This window comes from Aedes aegypti, chromosome 1, assembly GCF_002204515.2.
Source record: "Aedes aegypti strain LVP_AGWG chromosome 1, AaegL5.0 Primary Assembly, whole genome shotgun sequence".
NCBI classification, from domain to species: Eukaryota; Metazoa; Arthropoda; class Insecta; order Diptera; family Culicidae; genus Aedes; species Aedes aegypti.
In genome coordinates, this window is record NC_035107.1 from 160,979,273 (window position 1) to 161,000,881 (window position 21,609).

Consider the following 21,609-nt stretch of genomic DNA (forward strand, 5'->3'; position numbering starts at 1 on the left):
ACGTTAGAAGTCAGAGTCAACCCTCTTTGCCTGTAGAAATGATGTCGATTGACGACGAAGGTTTCACTCCACGTTTTCTCACATGCGATTGCCATTACCTTGCCACCGGTAAGAAGACATTGGTAAAGAAATGGAAAAAATCGATTTCAAAGTGTGTAAATATAGCGGTGCGAGTATGAAACCTGGATCAACTATTCCGTGACAACGACCGCGTCCTATTTTGATTGTTTATTACCGAGATTGAGTAAACTGTATTGATACGTTTGGTAAGATAAATCGCGAACGCAGCGAATCCGTTACTGAAAGAAAATCAGAATACAATATTGAATGAGGTCAGTTTCAGTTAACCTTCCTAATGCATTAAGAAAAAGTTACACATTATGCATTAAGGGTCAAAAATGACCCATGACTTTAAAACGCTCTCAAAAATCCATTTTTGAACCGATTTTCGTTCTTTTAGCTTTATATGAAAGATATGGAACCCTGGAAATTGTTTGTCAGTATGGCCATTCTGGGCACAAGGGCACAAGGGAACCTGGAACCTGTTTCAGAAGGAACTGGCGTATATCATATTCAGCAGTTCATACACATGTATATAACGATGGTTCAAATTTCATGGGTTTTCATTCCGATTTACAAGAGCACCAAGAGGACCAACATTCAGATTTTACCGGTATTTCGGAGTATTCCGGAACCGGTTCCGCTAGGGTGTGATGTGGACATTTTCAGATCATCATATAGTAGCATCATGCGACGGCTCAAAATACATGATTTTTCATCCAGATATTAATGGACACCATGCCTAGCGAATACCTAGCGTTACGCACCTAGTGGAACAGAGTCTGCTTCTCAACATTTATTAACGGAGAGGTTTGCCATCTGACTATTTTTGCCTATGTATATCGCTTGGCAAGCATGATGATATTGTATACCTGGGAAGTCGAAAAAATTTCCAACACGAAAGGATCTTCGACCGGTGGGAATCGAACCCATGCCAATTAGTTTTATCATACTGGAAAGCTGCGCGTTTACCGCTTAGGCTATATGGGTCTCTTAAACATAAAGTTATCATACTTGAATTTTATTTCCGTTATTACCAAACTAGTAAAAAAATGTAATATAAGGAATCGAAATCATTCGACATAATTCTAACTTATTACTATTATAACTTTTGACATCAATCACAATTTTGAGACCTGCTCAAATAGGGCACCAGACATCCTTTTAGGAAAACCTGCAGATATTCCTTCAAGAATCACTCTCTAAATATCTCCAGAGGTTCTTCCAGAGAATTCTCCAGGAATCATTTCGAAAATTGCTTCACGAATAATCTCTACCGTAATTCTTACAGCAATTTTTTCACTAGGGCTTTTGCCAGAGATTGCTCCAGGAAGAATTATTGTTTTCCATGATACATTTTAGACCAGTTTTGATAGGGCTCTTGATAGGCTGAATATCCTCCTGGAGTTTCTCCAGGGATTCGATAAGCAATTCGTCTTAGGATTCCTGCAAACAATATTTACAGGCATTTAATTTGGTTACCGGCATATCGGTCTATTTTACTTGAAGTAAGAGGGAGAATGGAATAGAAAGCAATGGATACTAGATGGATGGGTACCGTAAGGGAACGGCGAGAGAAATTGGATTAGATGTTGAAGAGGGCATACCATATAGAACAGTATTACTTGAAACGTCCTTCTTTCTGGCTAACGTCCACTACCACTACCAAGACAGCCAAGACATTTACAGGGATTCCTGTAGAGATTTCGCAAGGAGTTTCTGCAAGAATGTCTCTAGTGATTACTAAAGTAATTTTTTTACTGGAATTCTTCCAGGAGTTTCTCCCAGAAATCCTCCAAGATCTGTTCCAGGAATTTTTCCACGAAAGCTGCGGAATTTCTCCAGATAATTTTCAAGCGATTTTTTCTGGTATTCTTTCAGAGGTTCCTCTAGAACAGTGATTCCCAAAGTGGGCGATTTCACCCCCCTGCTGGGGGCGATTTTAAGGGCCAGGGAGCGATAATTTGTAAAATGGAATTTGGGGGGCGAAAAGACTAGAAAAGGGGCGAAAATGAGAAAAACTGGAAACCATCCATAACATTTGTGAAGCCGCTCATTTTAATAGAGGATTATATCCTGAAAATCATCTCTAGTAAAGAGTCTATACGTACTCATATCATGATCATAATTATCAAAAAAGCATTTAGGCCTTTAAGTTTAAATCTTGAAATTCGCTATGAATTACAAATTAGCAACTGTTTTTTTTTATTTCAAAACACAACTTATTTAGATTAACGTTATCTCTTAGTAGTCATAGATAGCATTGAAATTATTTCTAAAGTAAACAATTTGTAAAAATTAGAAAAAAAAACTTTTAAAATTGGTCGTAAATCAAAACAAATGATGTTTAATTTTGTTGACGAACTTAAGAATTGGACAGCTAATGTTACGATTATTGGTATCCGGGCAAAGCTTTCGACTCAACTTGTTTCGATATTTTGTAATCATTACTTATAGTACAAACTGTTTGATGAACAAGTTTCATAAAAAAATGAACAGCAAAAATTACCAATTACCGAAAACGGTATGAAAACTACATAAATTCAGAAAAGGAATCTGGATTTCTTTGTTTTTTTTTTCTTATGTTACATTGCAGTAAAAAAAGGTTTTTTTCATTATTCAGTGTTTTTAAAAGTTTTGGCTGTGTTGAATTGTCAAACACTCATTATCCAAAGCTTCTGAAACCTACTTGAGTAATTTTAAAAATAACAGATAATTCAAATTAAAATAACTTTCAACCTATCAAATTAGTATGTTTCGAAATGCAGAAAATGTGTCAAATCTATTTTTACAGTGCAAACTGGCCAGTTGCTAATAATACACGTCTAGGTTAGTATTATATTTTGTAATGAATCAATTATTGTTAGAATTAAAATTAAAGAAATATGTCGGATAGATTTTTCGATACAAAAATCTATCTATATAAATAAAAATAGAATGGTGTTTGTATGTCACGAAATGGTCTGCGAACGGGTTAACGGATAAGAATGTTTATTTCTCCGTTTTGTTCGTCAAGGGTTCCGATGTGTTTGTGTGTATAAAAATCCCAAAGTATTTCCCGGTGTAATGGGAGTGGATGGAACTGTAATTTTGTATGGGACGATCTATAGCGTATTCAACAGCCTACTTGATGGCAAGACGAAGTTTGCCGGGACCACTAGTATAAATGAAATTGAACGTAATCGCTTGGCTTTAACGTATATAATCGGTTCGAGGAAATTTTTGGGATTATAATATGCTTTAAAACCATTTTGCACCAGTAAACTTGATAACTTATTTAATCTTCGAAGCACTATGGTAATATATTGATCAAAATGTTAGCAAAGTGTAGCGTTAAGTATCAATATTTCAAGAACATATCGGTGGGCGATTCCTAAATATATTGGCCTCAAGGGGGCGACAGTTAAAAATGTTTGGGAAACACTGCTCTAGAAAATCAAGGATTCTTGCAGAGAATCTTCAAGGCAACACTTTTTTTATGGAGGGATTGTTAGAGTATGTTAATTTTCATATCTTCAAGGTTTCCCCCAGGAGTTTCTCCAAGAGTTACACTAGGACATTTTGTTTCAATGGTTACTCAAGATATTTATCTAGTGATCTCTTCAGAATTTTCTCTGATGATTCCTCCACGGAAACAAACAAAGATATCTCCAAGTAGTCCTCTCAAGATGCTTCCAGGAATTATCCAAAAATTTCTTCTTGGATTCCTCCCTGGATTACTCCAGGGATTCTACCAGGAATTTTTACAGGTGTTTCTCAACTTACAAATTTCTCAAGAATTTATTGGAGGAATTCTCCCAGAGTTACCACAAGGAAAATCGCGACATGAATTATTTCTATAATTTCTCCAGACTGACCGGAACTCGTTCTGAACCACCAACAGGGATTCCTCTAAGAGTTCTTGTTGAGATTCCTTCAGTGATTCTCCTATGAATTTCTGCAGGAACTTAGTCATACATTATGCTAAGAACTACTTCAGGGATTATATTACGAAAATCTCTTCACATATTCCTCCAGTAAATGCTCTACATTGATTTTTTTGGTAAATATCTTCATGGAATCCTCCAAAGATTTTTTTTGAGATTTCTTGAAGAATTATTCCATGGTTTTTTTTCCAGGGATGTCTCTACAAATTCTACCAGCATTCGCCGTGGGACACCTCCAAGGATTCTCCAAAAATCCTCAAGAAGCCCTTTAGAAATTCCTACAGGAGTATCTCCAGAGGCTCATCCAGGGATTTCTCTAGTAAAAACCTCTACAGCGATTCCTGCAGGGATTTCTTCAGCTTTTTCATCAGGAATATCACAAAGGATTGCTTTAAAAAAAATCTTAATGATTTCCTCTAGAAATTGTCCAAGGATGGGCTGGTAGACAATCAACTGCACATTTTAATGAAATATGCTTTTCGTCTACGCAGTCTTTATTATAAAAAAAAAGCCGGTAAAAAAAAAACAGCGGAGCCAAAAAGCATATTTTTTGTTCCAGGGATTTTTTCATGAATTCCTCTAGAGAATTCTTCTAAGAATCCCTCGATAGGCTCTTGCAAGAATTACTTCAGACATTTTTACAGGAATTCAACCGGGGATTCTTCAAGGGATTACTCTATTTTTTTCTAGAATAACAACGCATTTATTCGCATCGATCAAAGAGTGCGGGTTCGATTCCCGCTTCAGTTAGGAAAACTTTTCGTCAGGAACGTGTTTCGATTGTGAAATTGGGCGTTGCATGCTAGTCCGTGGTCTGGTGCGGTGCTCCTTTCAAAGGACAAAAGGTCCACTGGAAGCATTCACGTGAAAGTGTTTTTTAAGGTTTCTCCAGGGATTACTCTAGGAATCTTTTCAGGACCTCATCTAAGATTTTACTTTCAAACACCTTCTTGAGAAAAGGAGTTCCTATAGGAATCTTTTAAAAAATCGTAGATGAAATTCAGGATGAATTATTATTCATTTTGATGAAATCTCTGGAGGAATTCATGGGTAAATCTATGTAGGAATTTATAGAGGATTCTCGAAGAATTGCCCGGAGGAGTTTTTGGAGGCCCAGAACGAATCTCTAAAAAAATTTGAAGGGGAATTCCTGGAAGATTACCTGAAAAAATCCTTAGAAGAATGCAAGTAGCGATTTCCTGGATGCATGCCTGAGGGAATTCCTAAAGTAAACTTTTGAGGAATCGCTATAGGAATTCAAGAAGTTGTTTATTGTAGAATCCCTAGATGAATTTCTCCAGGAGAATTTCGGGAGCGATCCCGGAGGAAGTCTCAGGAATAATTCGTAGAAGAATCTTGAGAAGACTACCCGAGAATATTCTGGAGAAACGAATGGAGAAATATCTGGAGTAATGCTTCAAGAAATCGTTGTATTGTAACTTGGAGCCTCAAAGACATCACTGCATAAATCCTTGTAGAAATATTCCTGGAGGAATGCTTAGAAGAGTCCCCGACCAGATAGAAGAAACAAGATTGTAACAGTTTTGCTCTTATATGATTTTATTATAAGACCAGTTGTTATAAAACATATACCGTTAGTAGTTGGAATAACAAATTTAACGCCAAATAAATATAGAATATAACAAATCCTATTAAAATTATACCAATATGATTACAAAACGTGTTACCGACCTGTCACAACAAAACAACATTATTGCAAATTTTGTTATTGTTCATAATTTTAGATGTTATTTACAACCAACTTACACATGCAATGTAAGAAATATAACAAATGTCATGTAATTAATCTGGTACAAAAAAATGTGACAAGTTAAGAACAAAGCCATCTTGACAAAGTTATATGAACTTCTGTTATTTTAACAGCTTTTGTTACAATATGTCATAATCTTCTTATGTAATTCTAGACGGGTGTCTGAGAAGCCTGAGTGGCCCAGAAGTAATATCTGAAAAAGTTCCCTGAGGAATCGTTCGAGAAATTCCTGGAGAAATTCTAGTTAAAATTTTACTGGAGGAATCTCTGGAGGAATCACTGGAGACATTCCCGCAGTAAGTCTTGGCGAAATCCCTGTACAAATATTCCTGCAGAAATGCCTGGAAAAATCCTTGGAAAAATCTCTGGAGGAACTTCTGGCAATAATCCTGATGGAATTGCTGGTATTTCTGGAGTTCTATCGGAAACGGTCTGGTAGCGAACAAAATTTGTTTCTTGGAGAAATCTCAGGGCAACCAGTGGATTACAACAAAATTGTATCACAATTATATCAGGATTTGTTACAAATATCAAATTTTATTTCATTTTTGTTCATGCACTTTGAGTTGTAACAATGTTTTTACATAATTAAAACAAAATCAGTTATAATAACAAAGGCCATTTCAAATTTGTTTAAATTTATAACATAATTATAAAAAATCTGAGGGAAATTACTTATACATGAGCGCTTTTATTCATGTAAAAAACATAACAAATTTTGTTATAATTAAGTTATGAATAATGACAAACTGAGTTATATATTTGTTTGACTTGAAACATAATAAGTTACATTTTTGTTTAAATTATATTATATTTTGTTTCAATTTTGTTTAGTATAGAGGAAATTGTATTGTATTTTTATCTACTACCGACCAGTGGGTTACAACAATATTGTAGCACGATTATATCAAAATTTATTACAAATATCAAATTTTGTTTCATTTTTGCTAGAAGCGCTTTGAATTCATGGAAGAAATTTAAACATAATTGAATCAAAACCAGTTATATTAACAAAAGCTGCTTCAAATTTGTTACTAGTTAGAACATAATGATAACACATTTTTCATAAAATTTGTGAGAGAAATTACTTATAACAAATTTTGCTATAATTCAGTAATGGAAAATGGGTTATATTTGGGTTTGATTCGAAACATAATGATTTACAGTTTTGTTTGAATTATAACATATTCTGTTTCAGTTTAGTTTAGTTTATAGTAAATTGTGTTATAATTTTTATTATTTTAACTACTAATTTCTTAAAAAAAAACGCGCTAACGGAATAACAAAATTTTTTTCAACTCTGTTGCAATCCACTGGTCAGGTTACTCTAGCTTTTACTGTATACCTCCCTTATTATCTGGTCCGTTCAAAATCCAGTTATGCTGAGTTGACTGTATAATCATTTTTTCTAGTCTAGCTGTAACGGAAATGATATTCTAATATAATATTTTTATGTTTGGGAAGCCCAGCGGTAAACACGCAGCTTCTCAGCTAGACCAAACTAAGGGGCATGGGTTCGAATCCCACTGGACGAGGATCTTTCCAGATTGGAAATTTTTTCGACTTCCCAGGCATACAATATTATCGTGCTTGCCAAGCGATATACATAGGCAAAAATAGTCAGATGGCAAACCTCTCCGTTAATAAATGCTGAGAAGCAGACTCTGTTCCACTAGGTGCGTAACGCTAGGTATTCGCTAGGCACGGTGTCCATTTATATCTGGATGAAAAATCATGTATTTTGAGCCGTCGCATGATGCTACTATATGATGATCTGAAAATGTCCACATCACACCCTAGCGGAACCGGTTCCGGAATACTCCGAAATACCGGTAAAATCTGAATGTTGGTCGTCTTGGTGCTCTTGTAAATCGGAATGAAAACCCATGAAATTTGAACCGTCGTTATATACATGTGTATGAACTGCTGAATATGATATAAGCCAGTTCCTTCTGAAACAGGTTCCAGGTTCCCTTGTGCCCTTGTGCCCAGAATGGCCATACTGACAAACAATTTCCAGGGTTCCATTCTAGAGTTCCATATCTTTCATATAAAGCTAAATGAACGAAAATCGGTTCAAAAATGGATTTTTGAGAGCGTTTTAAAGCCACGGGTCATTTTTGACCCTTAAGGTGAAGATGAATCGAAGCCAAACTTCAAATTTTCAAAAGCACGGATCTGGAGAACCAAACATCCGTTTAAGCTGAAAACTTAACCAATCGATTAGATTTTCAGCTCAAACGGATGTCTGGTTCTCCAGATCCGTGCTCTTGAAAATTTGAATTTTGGCTTCGATTCATCTTCACCTTAATGCATAATGTGTCACTTTTTCTGTAGCGCCGCTCCTAGAGGTCGCTGAAAGCTTCTTTTAGCACGAAAATGTTTGTTTTCAAAAGTTAGGAAAAGTCAGAAAATTTCAGATTTATATCTCTTTTCTCTACAAAGTTACAGCTTATTTACTGTGCCGATTGGCCAAAAATGACCCCAATGCACAAGGAAGGTTAACAAGAATCAAACGAAACTAATCCGTTTTGAAATTCTTTATTAGTATCATTCCAAACATTACATTTCTTATATCTAGTTGTTCTGTGTTAGACGACACTATTATCCTAATTTGGTAAAACAAAATTAAGCATTAATTTAATAGCATTTGTTTAACAACATATTACATTTCATTTTTCGTAGCAGTTCAGAATGTTTACGGATGAGTTGATTTCACCTGCTTATAAAAGAGAAAAAAAAAAATTTCAATTTACTTAACCTAAATATATACGCGATTAATCGTAGCAATAGAAGATTGCAACGATTTTTGTATAAAATTATTAATTATTTTATTTGACATTTGTTCCAATGTTTCAACATTGGATACTCTATGTAACTTATTATTACAATACCAGGGAAAAAGCTTCAGAATCATTTCCAAAATTTTATTTTGAATTCTCTGCAGAGCTTTCTCCCTGGTATTACAACAGCTAGTCCATATTGGTACAGCATGCAACATGGCTGGCCTGAAATTTTTTTTGAAGACCAAAAGCTTGTTCTTAAGACAAAGTTTTGATTTTATATCAATAACATTTTATATATTTCTTACATTTGGCTTCAATGTGATTTTTGAAACTTAATTTTTTATCTAGCATGAGCCCTAGATACTTAACTTCATCGGATCAATTTATTGGACCCCTCTCAACGTGACAACATGTCTACTTAAAGGTTTCAAATAAAGAGCTTTTGGTTTATGTGGGAATATTATTAGTTGAGTTTTGGAAGCATTAGGAGAAATCTTCCATTTTTGCAAGTATGAAGAAAAAATATACATACTTTTTTGTAATCTTCTCACAGATGGCACGCAGGCTTCGTCCTCTGGCGGAGGGGCCTGTGTCATCCACAAACAAAGATTTTTGACATCCCTGAGATAACTCAGGTAAGTCAGATGTGGAAATATTGTATAATATTAATCCCAAAATGCTGCCTTCAGGAACACCAGCTCTTACAGGAAGTCTATTAGACCTGGAGTTCTTATAGTTAACCTGAACTGTACGATTTGACAGATAACTTTGGATTATTTTTACAATGTTTGTTGGAAAATTAAAGTTTTTTTCAATTTTACGATCAAACCTTTATGACAAACACTGTCGAATGCTTTTTCTATGTCTAGAAGAGTAAGACTAGTAGAATAGCCTTCAGATATGTTGGAACGAACCAAATTTATTACACGTAAAAGTTGAAGAGTGGTCGAATGTCCATGGCGGAATCCAAACTGCTCATTGGCAAAAATTGAATTTACGTTGATGTGGATCATCATTCTGTTCAAAATGACCTTTTCAAAAAGTTTACTGATGGAAAAAAAGCAAATTGATTTGACGATAGCTAGAAGCTTCTGCAGGATTTTTGTCTGGTTTAAAAATTGGAACAACTTTAGCATTTTTCCATTTGTTCGGAAAATATGCTAATTGAAAACATTTGTTAAATATATCAACTAAGAATAATAAACTACTTTCTGGAAGTTTCTTGATAAGGATGTAGAAAATTCCTCTTGATCGAGAATGTTTTCGAAGTCTTTAGTAACTTGATTTTCTATTGGATTGTTAAGTCTTAAATTAAAATTGTACGCGCTTTCAAACTGCATAGCAAGTTCTTGAGCTTTTTCGCAATTAGTTAGTAATAATTTATTTTTCTCTCTTAATGCATTGACTTTTGAGGTTTTTTTTTTCAAAATTTTAGATAATATCCAATAGGGCCTAAATCCAGGGTCCAATTGAAAAACCTTATTATCAAAATTTTTGTTTCTTTATTGTAAAAATCGTTTTTTTTTATTTTTAGGTAGGCCGTGTCGATTGTGGCTAATTTTCGAAAACGAAAAACCGCATAAGTAGTCACAAATGATAGCAAATGGGCCCAAACAAAACCCTGCAAAATTTAAAAAAATTCTTAAATATCGTTTAGCTACTCGGCAAGCAACTTGAAGTTTAGTATGGGAAAACGATTTATTCAGTATGGGGAAACTAACCATTTCAAAAATAAATAGAAAAAGGTACTTTAAGGACTTACAAGAAACTCTCCCTAGCTGATAATTTAGGGCATGAAACAGTGAACATTTCGTTAGAAAACATCTTCCTATTAGCTCTTCAAATAAACGAGTTATAAAATTTGGAAGCACCGAAAATGTTATACGCATGATTTGCCATTTTTTAATCTGGCATCGCGGTGCATTTTATGTGGGAAAGTGGGTGGCAAAGCCGTCTTCCGCAAAACCGCCCGCTGGATGGAGGTGTCAAGTAGTTGTTGAAACTAGTTTTACTTCCATGTTAAGTATTTTTTTGTGATTTTCACTAGATTAAATAACAGTGTCTTCAGCAAAGTTGTTACCTAATTCAAGGACTACCTCTTGGTAAGCCTATTTTTTAGTAATTCAAGTGCCAGGCGTCGCTAGAGAGCATACAAACTATGCACAAACTCTACAGATATATGCTGGTATCTCAAGATCCTAATCATTTAGAAGCACGATTTCTTCTACAAGTTTGTTCAGGTTGAAAACTACTGTCAATCAAACATTTTGTAATCTAAAATGGCGGCCTGGAAAACAAGATAGCGACTTCCGGTTCAATTTGTCAAAATCGATACAGCCTATTGAGACAGCCTTTTCCGACGTATTAAACAAGCAAGCAAGATTGAGTTCACTCTTTCATAATGATTAGTTGAACTGGAAAAATTCCACCTTTGATTTTTTTAGGTGAGTTATAGTCGCATAAGAAACCTTTCAAGAAGACCTTAAACAAACGTTCACTTTTGTCGTCGTTAGTTAAAAAATGTGCTTTTTCTCTTCAAGATGTTTGAGAAGTTCGCGATTTTTAAGAGTTTCTGGCAAAACGCAGCAATCTTTTTTCATTGCGATTTGGAAGGAAACTTTGATTCCTCCAATGGAGTTCAAGATCTCCTGCCTAAGTCTTCTAAATTCGGATCAGCTGACCACGAAAGGCGGCACTCGCTTGAATCATGGAGAATGGGCTAGAGGCTGCTTCGATTTGATGTTCGGGAAATTTTTCTAGAGCATCAAACTGTTTGTTCATTTCAATTCAATTATTAACAGACGCAGACAAAATATGTGTACCCACCCCACACACGTAAAAAGGGTTAAAAAGAGGTACTGGTTAAAAATCCAGTGGTTCCCAACTGAGTAGCCACGAATCACATTGCATGATTGGCCGCTTACATACTTGTCCTGTTTGTTTTTGTTGATGTATGCAGTGTGGGTTATGACTACTGAGTTAGGAATCAATGCCTCAATACGTGATATTCACGGCATTTAGATGAATTGGCCTTACAGTATATATATGGCCCGACGACGGAAGATGAGTACATATAATCCCATACTTTAAGGCAGTTTTTAGAATGATCGCTCGGATATTCTCGCATTCCATGTTGTCATTATTTTTTTGTACATAACACATATGTTTGTCAAAAATTTCCAAAGACCGCGATCCGACATTTGTGAAAAAGTTATTGAATCGATGGCAAGTTTTAACATGTGAAGGATAATCAATAATAATGAAATTTCGCGAATATTTTCTTGATGCTCAAGGTTTTAGAACTATTTTCGCGGTTTTCGATGTTGTCCTTCATTTCCTACTAAGGACAAATTTTGAAGAGATGATGACCTCTGGCGATTTTCAACTTCGGAAAAAAAAAATGGTGGGCTTAATGACATTTAAATTCGTCTAAATACAGTGTTCTATTGAGTTTGTTTGCAGTTGATAAAAAATGTACCATTTGCATAGAGTTCTCTCGTATGTAATATACTTACCAACCAAAACATCAACCAACCACTATCTACTAAGTTGTTTGTTTTTGCTTTACACCGTACTGTGAAGAGAATCGTATCGTAGTTATGTATACATTACGTATGTAGAGTCTGCACCAAAGAAACAACTGGGTTATGGCCGACACTATTGGTTGTAGTAGAAAATGTTTATGTAAAAATCTTTTAATTATGGGCTCGGAACGATGATCCAGCTTTTCGTATATTTATGTTGTTATCGTTGATTTTCAGCATATTTTTTTATTTTTTCAACAATGTGTAAGTTGTAGAAAGTAGCATTGTTTAGATAGAGATACTAGTTTCTAAAATACATGAAACCAATTGACGAATTTTATAGGTTTCAGAGGTTGTAAAAACGATCATCCAAACATTCACAGTAACATTCTAGTATAACACTGAACATAGAAACATAGAATACAATTTTAAAAATCATTTGCCCGTGTCTGGTTTTATTTGACTTTGTAAACCTTACACAGTATGTATTTCCCAAATTTTTGATTCTAAGCTGCATTAACTCTAGCGTTTGATGAAGTACACTGGGATAATTATTCGACCTATGTTATCTCCAATATAAATGATTGAACCTAAAACACCATTGAGGTGCGTTTCCCATAATTTAATTTCAAAACTTTCATTTTGAATTGTATGTAACAGCCATTAACAGCTATACAATGTATATACATAGCAAATATTAAAGCAGTGTTCAAAAGAACAAATAATGCGCGAAATGATATTACTATAGTTCGTGTATATTTTTCTATAAATAGTTATTTGAACTAAATTAAAGTGTATTTTACCCACAGGCAGGACACACAATCAAGACATTAACTTCAAAACAATATCGACCGACAAAGAATCTGCTTCCGAATTCGGATACAAACACACTCACAAAGGCTCACCCCCTAGGAGCAAGCCAATCAAGAATATGAACAGCTCGTTTTGATTTTTGTGTTCAACATAGAAAAAGAGTGCGTACAAGAAATGGTAAGCATGCGGTAGGAAGATTTATAGAACGCTATCGCCGAAACAGTGATTAAGGTAGAATGTAGTTCCACACCGCTCTAGCTTATAGATTATGTATGCTAATTCTGGTAAAAAAAAATTCGCAGTGTCTGGTGTGTCTGAAAGTAATAAATAAACAAGGCGGTATGAATATTTTGCGGGAGATTTTACAAAGTTAGAAACAAACTAGCTGCATTTTGAATTTAGGAATTGTTTAAAATCCGTAACCACAAACGATGGTTCATATCTTTTCCTGTTAAAATTTTGTTCTACTTCTTTGTAAAAAAAACTGTGCATAAAATGTGTCATCATTTGAATAATTTCTTACATGCATTTACAGTAAAGACTCGAATTAATACTTATTCTCATTAATTCTCATAAATTCTATCTGACAGTTTATGTCCTAATGAAACAGCCATTCCATGAAAAACCGATCTAGTGGGTCACCGAATTCCGTAAAAATTTGCTATTTAGTTCCTTATCCGAAATAAGGATACACGTATTTTTGGATTTTTTGATTAGAGTGACCATTTCCGAAATAGGGTGATCAGAAAAACCGCGATTTTGCAAAATTTTTATATTAAAAAATATTATAACTTTTGAACCGTTCGACCGAATTTCAATCTTTTTGGACGAAATGAAGGCTAAAGATTTTGACTTTCCAGGAAAAATATAAAATTTCACAAAAATTGTGTTTTTTACATGAAAAAACTCAATAGTTTCCGTTTTTTTCGTGTTTTGAAAGCCTCGGGACCAAAGGAGCTATTGCTGTTCTCATTTTTTCTTGAATGTTCAGAAAATTTTACGTCTACTGTCAAATTTTTAGCAATGTATGTTTTTTAGTTTTTGAAATATATATTTTTTGAAAATAAAAAATCAGTCATTTTTCATCGACACACACTAAGTCTCAGCGCATTAGATTTTTTTATTTAAAAAAAAAATCATAACTTTTGAACAGCTTAACCGATTTCCAATCTTTTTGTATGGAATGAAAGCTTAAAATTTCAACTTTTCAGACAAAATTGAAAAATCTGATAAAAATATGTTTAATCGTGAAAAAATATGAAAATTTCATAAATTTTCATATATTTTAATGTAAATTCGGTAATTTGTTCTCCTATTGTAAATGAAATTGGATGCTTCCGGAAGCAGTCGACGGAAAATTTGGTCTAGTTTCAGGAACTTGATTGGTCATGCATATTGGCCACTGGACACCGAAGATGTTCCGGATTTTCCGAGGTTATGACCAAATGTCATTTTTTCTGTCGCTTGTATTTTTGTGCGGTGTAAAGTTAGATAGATGTTTACAATTTTCCTAGAAACTACAACTAATAGGAAGTTGAATACCGCCGGACGCATTAAGATTCGTTGGAAATCTTCAGAAATATGACCATTTCCGTAAAACTGGTTCCGGAAGACATGGTCAGTAATGTATGTATTTTCAATAATGTAAATATTATCCGGAGCTACATCCAAGTGGGCATCAACTTTCAAAATTATGTTTCCAGCAGCATATTCATAACCATTAGATGCACAGACCACTCTATAGTAGGTTCCAGGTGCCCTGGGGGAAGTGGTAAATTATGAACATATCTGGAACCTTATCAATATGGGCATCAAACTTAATGATTTTCAAAGGTTATGCTTTCCGAAGCATTTCTAGCACTGGCTGTGGTGACCACTCTTATAGTAGGTTCCAGGTGCCACGGGAGATGTAGCCAATTCAAACTAGACCAAATTTGGCGTCGACTGCTTCCGGATGCATCCAATTTCATCCATTTTTCATAGAGTTATAGGCATTTGAATTTAGGCAAAATTTTGCCTATCTCAATCATTTTGCCTATCCCTTGTATAATATGGACGTATGATAGCCGAAAACTTCACAATAAGATTCAATTATCTCCACCACCAATTGAATTTCCATAAACTAAGTGATTCCTGTGAGACATAGCTATATATGTTGTGATCGCCATCTGTATTGTAGCAGATCTGCCCATTTTGTCCAAGAATATCAGATCAGTTCAGATTGTGTAGATTTATGTGAACTTGACATTATGCTCCTGCAGACCACCACAATCATTACACATACTATTTACAGTTAATTTAAGAAAGATGTGCTAATTAGTGTTTACGTTTATTCAGAATCCTCCAATCGTACTGTCCAAACCGGATTTAGGTGAAAATCCAACTGGTTCACCTGCTTCAACGCATTTCGTACCCCCAAAACCGCCTCCTCAACCACCATTACAACCGCAGCCACTAATTCGTCAGCTCTACACTAAACCTATCATCGCACCACAACTACTTGACCTGCATAGTAAGCCACCCTTATCACAAGGACAAGGGAATCAATATCCGGTACAGAAAACCGGCACATTTCCCCCACATACCGCTTCAATTTACTATCAATCTGGAACAAGACAAATAATGAGCCAAAATGGACCTGGAACACAGCGGCCCCCTAATCCTTCGATGTCACCGCAAAACATGCGTTCTATGGGCCCCATGATGCAACGACCAGGAGCACCCCCTCTCAACAGACCTCCCGGTCCACCAGGACAGTATATAACTTCTCCAAATGTAAGACCCCAAATGCCACCCCCTCCACAACAACAACAACAACAACAACAGCCTAGTATGCAACGACCTCCTTTGCGTCCAACGACCCCACAGCAAGTAAGACCTACTAATGTGATGCCACAAAATGTAAGGCCTCCATTTTCACCTCAAAACTCAACAACTGTAACCAACCAACCTATCAGATCAGGAGCTCCTCTGGTGAGGCCACCAAATATTGGACAATCTCAATCACCTATTGGCGGTCCAGGAACCCAGCAAATTAGACCTACACCAATACCACAGCAGATAATTAACAATAGACCACCTTCGATGCCGTTTAGATCCCCAGCACAACTCGGCAGTTTTGAACAGTCTGGAACTGAAAGAGACTCACCAGAAACGTTCAATAGAATGCAATCAGATTTGAGCTTGGGAAAAACAGATAGTCCTAGAAGTAGCTATTTGTCTACAGATGATGACGATGACGTGGTTATTGGAAAGATCACTCCTTTGGCATCATCACGGTCACCTGAAGATCTGTTGAGTGCCACATCAAAGATATCAGCTCCTTTGAATAGATCAGATAGTCAAATATCCATACCATCGAGACCACAGTCAGGACTTGGAAACTACATTAAATCCTCAGATAGAACCGCACAATCGCCTCAACCACTTCAATCAAACGAAATTGTTTACAAAGAGAAACAACCAATTTCTGCGGAAAAGCCGCTGGACGGCTTGAGCCATCCCGAAAAGGCAAATGATGAGTTATCGAAAAATATAAGTCATGTTCTTTCGAATGACAACACTAATCGACCTAATAAACCACTGGATTTTGCATCATCACGTCAGCAGTCATCTACTAGCGTGGGAAAACACCGGCAGTCAACACCAACGACACCCGGTGGAACAGATCGGGTTACCTTTGTTTTACCAGATGAAACAAACGGTACTGAAAACTCGGAACACTTGCGGAAGACTCCTCTCCCGCCAAATGCTCTTAAAAAGCCCGACGTGGAAACGCGTGGCCGTAGCCCTTTTAAGAGCAACCTCTCTGTGGATAAAGACCATCCAGATAAAGACAACAGTAAGATGATTTTTTTTTTATTCTTATACAACATTATATTTATGTGTCTGTTCTCCTTCGGCTAGTTTTCTATTAAATTGAACTAAAAGTAAATAATTTGCTTCTAACAATATGAATTTCTCTTTCACAGAAGGCGATAATGACAGTGGAGTGGACGAATCGACACAGGAAAAGGTTAGTATATACTCTGATTAATCATAACATGTTTGTTTTTTATATTAACTAAGGGAATGTCAGTACCTTCAAGCGTTAAGAAATGTTTCAAAATAATAAAAATCATCTCAGTTTGTCTAAGCCAATGTAATTTTTCATCAATTGTTTTGATACTTAGGCCAAAGTTAGTTGGATAAAAAACGATGGTTATTTTTCTGACAAATATCTTCGTTCATTAGGGGGAGATCCCCCAGTGCCGGACAGCACCCAATATCGGACAAAGTCGGAACATTGAGAAATCATGGTCCAATCAAGATGATGTATTAGTAGAAAAGAAAGCTATTATGTAGACTAATGTTTGCGTAGAATAACACATCCTTGAAATATGCATGCCTTTTAAAAAAAGTAGAAAAGTTTGAAAATCTTTAAAAAATTGACGTATCTTCTTAATTTTGAGCCTATTTAGTAATTATTTTGAATGTGAAAAAATACTTTGGATCCCACAAGCATGATCGAACATAATCCTAATTTGATAGTATGAATGTATTTTGTACCATAATTGAACTAAATATTGACAAATTACAGTTTTGGTTAAGCACCTCCTGTCCCTCAGTTTCGGACAGCTTGATTTGTTATATGATATCTTTGTAATAATTGCATCAGTGTCTCAAAATACTTTCATTTTCATGGGTTCCGTCGATCGTGGTATCAAACATGCAATAAAATTAAGAAGAATGAACATTCAGAACAACATCGTAAAATGTTCTATTTTTCATCATATATGAAAGAGGTTTTTAATAGGCATCTTGCAAACTAGGAAAAAACTCAAATTATTCTTGTAAATGTTGCAAATGCATTGAATTGGTAATTATAAACTATTCCTATAGTGTACACATTCAATGATGTTCAAATTTACAGAATTCGAGGCATTTCTAGATCGTGTCCGGTATTGGGTGCCACCTTTCAAGATCGATCAATTTGGTACTAAAATACATCATCAAAATACAATGTGAAAATTCATATTTATATTTCCAAATTTATTTTTGTACACTATAAAAATGATAATATTTATCATAAATGGGTAACACGAGCCCATAAAATCAATATTTTTCGAATTATGAATTTAGTGGCTTAAGTGTCCGGTACTGGGGGATCTCCCCCTATACTTCATGACAGGACATGAAAATCACAATTAGTATCGTACTTATTGAATAAAATATTGTTTTTTATTTTTTTTTGCAATCCCAGAATTAAGAAGTTATATTCATATTATTTTGTTATACAAATGGAAAATAGCGTAAGGATAGAAAATTTTCTCATGCCTTTAAAAACTTTAGAAAAAAAAATGCATTTCTTTTAGCAATACTCAAATGGCTCGTCATACACCTTCACGACAAATACTTTGTACCATACCTTTGCAAATTATTATATTTACAGTCACCCCACACTTATGGAGCAACTAAGGATCATTTTTTGAATAAAACATGTTTAAAAATCATGATGACGTAGTAGAAAATAAAATTTCCTCCCTGGCACTGCAGAATACAGTTGTTTTCGGGAATACATCTCAATATTCTTTATTAAAAGAGTGAGGATAATTATTATATTCGCCCCCAAAACCTCAATTCGACCTCTGAGGTATGTTGCTGTTGTCATGGTTATGGTTATAATATATGAAATTTAAATAGATCTAATGGTAGAGATTTCAATTTCTCTACACAATGGTATTTTAAGAGGTAGCGAAAAATGATCCAAACGTTTTTTTTAACGCAAAAATCGCTCGGGCCACAATGCGCATGAAACTAACCTCAAATATTGTATTGACACACTTATTGAGCTGTTCGATAATCCAATCCGCAAGGCTTTTAAATTAATACAGATGGATACAGATGGATAAATTATGAGTTAAATTATGAAAAATCCATGTGTTCAGGTGGGATTTGAACTCACGACTCTTGTATGCTAGACGTGTGCTTTACCAACTAAGATACCGAGCCACTTGATGACCCAATAACTCCGAAGGTATCAAATTTCGAACTCAAATTCCAACAGTTCACGCAGACCTTTTCTCGACTTCCTAGAGCATAGGTCATCTTTTTGCTTGCCTCTCGATAAACACATGCAAAAATTATCAATTGGCAAAAACAACTGTACGTTAATAACTGTGGAAACAGTCTATGATATTTGGTCGAATGACATTTAGTCGAATGACGTTTGGTCAAAAGTACATTTGGTCGGATGGACATTTCGTCGAATGGACATTTGTTCGAAAATGTTTAACTGCCACATTTGGTTGAACCGACATTTCGTGGAAAGGATATGTGGTTCAATTTAAATAGTACTTATGCACATAACATATGTGGAACTCAGAAGTGAAAGCGAGTTTAAAAGTTGTACCCACTTCCAGCTGCTGGCAAGTGGTATATCTAGTATAGAAGACATCGTACTGTCATTACCAATAGTAAACAAAAAACATATGATTCCAGCGGTAGACCAGTTGCTGCAAAGATTACAGACATTAAGATCGGGGGACGGTCGACAACGTTGGGAAGCAATGTCTAAAGATAAAACATTTATTTTATTTTTTCATAAAATGTGATTTTTTTTCTGTCATACTATTTAATATTCATGTTTCATAACAACAGAATGTGATCGTTTCGGAAATATTATTTCCTATCAAAAAACTTCCTGTTTCATAACATGAAAAAGCTTTTGCTTTCCAAAATCCTTCCATTCATTCACCTAAAAAATACAATATGCTAGAAACAATACATAATACATTGACTAAATTATCTCGGATACGAGTGGTGTAAATCTTATTCTAAACTTGTACCATAAATAGTTATTTTCATTCCCTTCGTTGCCACTCTGGATATATGTTATCTTTGGTTCATTTTAATACAATGTAACATTGGGCCAGACCGCAAAATTAGATGAAAAAAATATTTTGATTATGAAGATGATTTTTTAGAACAAAAATGGCTTAGGCAAAAATGTTACATATGATGAGGACTACATTTTGAGATTAAGTGGCATTAGGGTGGTCCACCAAAATACGGACATATTTTTGCCAACTTTTATGCTCTGCAATTCAACGCTTTTAAGTGTTCTATCAAGTTGATCTTTGTTTAATTTTGAACAACTTTGCCGAAGACGCCAATCTTGTAAGTCTACTGTAGCCATAGCTATGGCGTTTTCAATGATGCAGGGTAGGGTGGTCCATGAAAAAATGATATTTTGCTCATAACTTGTTTATTTCAAATTCTATCAAAATTACGCATTCTACGAAGATCTAGAACTAATTGGTCGGTGTTCAGGCAAACCGGACTAGATGGTATTTTGGAGTTTCAAAGATACGTTAATATCTCTTTAAATTCGGAATTTTTCGATGCTGTTCTGATACAGATGTATCATCAAATAGGTTAGTTTCATTACTACAGCAAATAATGCAAATATTTTCAAAATGTGAATGCCTGGGGTTTGTTTTTATGAAATCATTGAAATATACTTGGTTCAGTCTGTTTGGACACCGACCAATTGAAACGCGTATTTTGGTGAAAGAAATAAGTGATTCTATTTATTCGTTTTTGAGATATGAGCATTTTTATTCCAATAAATAATATTTTTCAAACTTCAATATCTTCAAAATGGGGACAACGGGGATGCAATTTGTGCAGGATTTGAAAGGTATAACTTAGAGGTTCAAATGGTATATGGTATCTTTGGAGGATATTGGAGGATTTACAGTATAATTTTGATGTGAAAACAAATAGTTTTTACAAATTCATGATTTTAGTTGAAATATTGAACATTACGGCAAAGTTCTATATAATGTTTAGATTCATATTCCGAACACTTGCGGTTTACGCTGACTTGAAATGCAACTTATAGGCGAAAATCAGCCTGAATTGGAGATAAAAATATTAATATCTTCTTCCCCACTGGGACAGAGCCGGCTTCTCAGCTTAGTGTTCTCATAAGCACTTTCACAGTTATTAACCCATATCCGCCCAGCGTCCTAAAAATAGGACAGAAGCCCCGAACGCTCAGCGTCCTATAAATAGGACAGTACTTGTAGTGCAAATATCTTGAAAATAAAGAGGTTTAGGAGAAAACTGTCTTCTGCAAAGTTGATCACAGGACTGCTGACTTCCACTTGGTAACTATTTTAATTCAGAATTAACTCACCAGGTGGCGCACAGACGGCAACAAATGTCGCATATATAAGCAACATATGAAACAACTTTTCAGCGTATAAATATTTGCATCGTTTATATCTCAGTCCAGCGATGAGATACAAAATTGGTGTCTTCGACAAAGTTGCGCAACTAAATAATACCTATTCGCACAGAACCTTATAAATTCGGAAACACTCCCAAGGTGGCGCTAGTGAGCCAAAATTTTATATGCTTATATCTTAGTCCAGTTATGAGATACAAAAATGGTGTCTTCGACAAAGTTGAACAACTAAATAATACCTATTCGCATAGAACCTTATAAATTCGGAAAACACTACCAAGATGGCGGTAGTGAGCCAAAACTTTATTTGCTTATATCTTTGTCCAGTTATGAGATACAAAAATGGTGTGTTCGACAAAGTTGAACAACTAAATAATACCTATTCGCATAGAACCTTATAAATTCGTAAAACACTCCCAAGATGGCGCTAGTGAGCCAAAACTTTATTTGCTTATATCTTAGTCCAGTTATGAGATACAAAAATGGTGTCTTCGAC

General features: G+C 35.1%; 1 protein-coding gene across 18 annotated transcripts in view; it reads left to right on the plus strand.

The window, feature by feature from the left end:
- Window positions 1–21,609, plus strand: part of LOC5580230 (microtubule-associated protein tau) — a 171,077-nt gene that overhangs the window by 53,783 nt on the left and 95,685 nt on the right. For 11 of the 18 annotated variants that reach the window (XM_021852597.1, XM_021852594.1, XM_021852601.1 and 8 more), the window contains one exon: window positions 16,852–16,895. In XM_021852597.1, the coding sequence (XP_021708289.1) occupies window positions 16,852–16,895 (44 nt within the window). Of the gene's footprint in view, window positions 1–12,876; window positions 13,058–15,217; window positions 16,722–16,851; window positions 16,896–21,609 lie in introns of all 18 variants that reach the window. The other 7 variants (XR_002502057.1, XM_021852570.1, XM_021852562.1 and 4 more) reach the window with 2 other exon arrangements.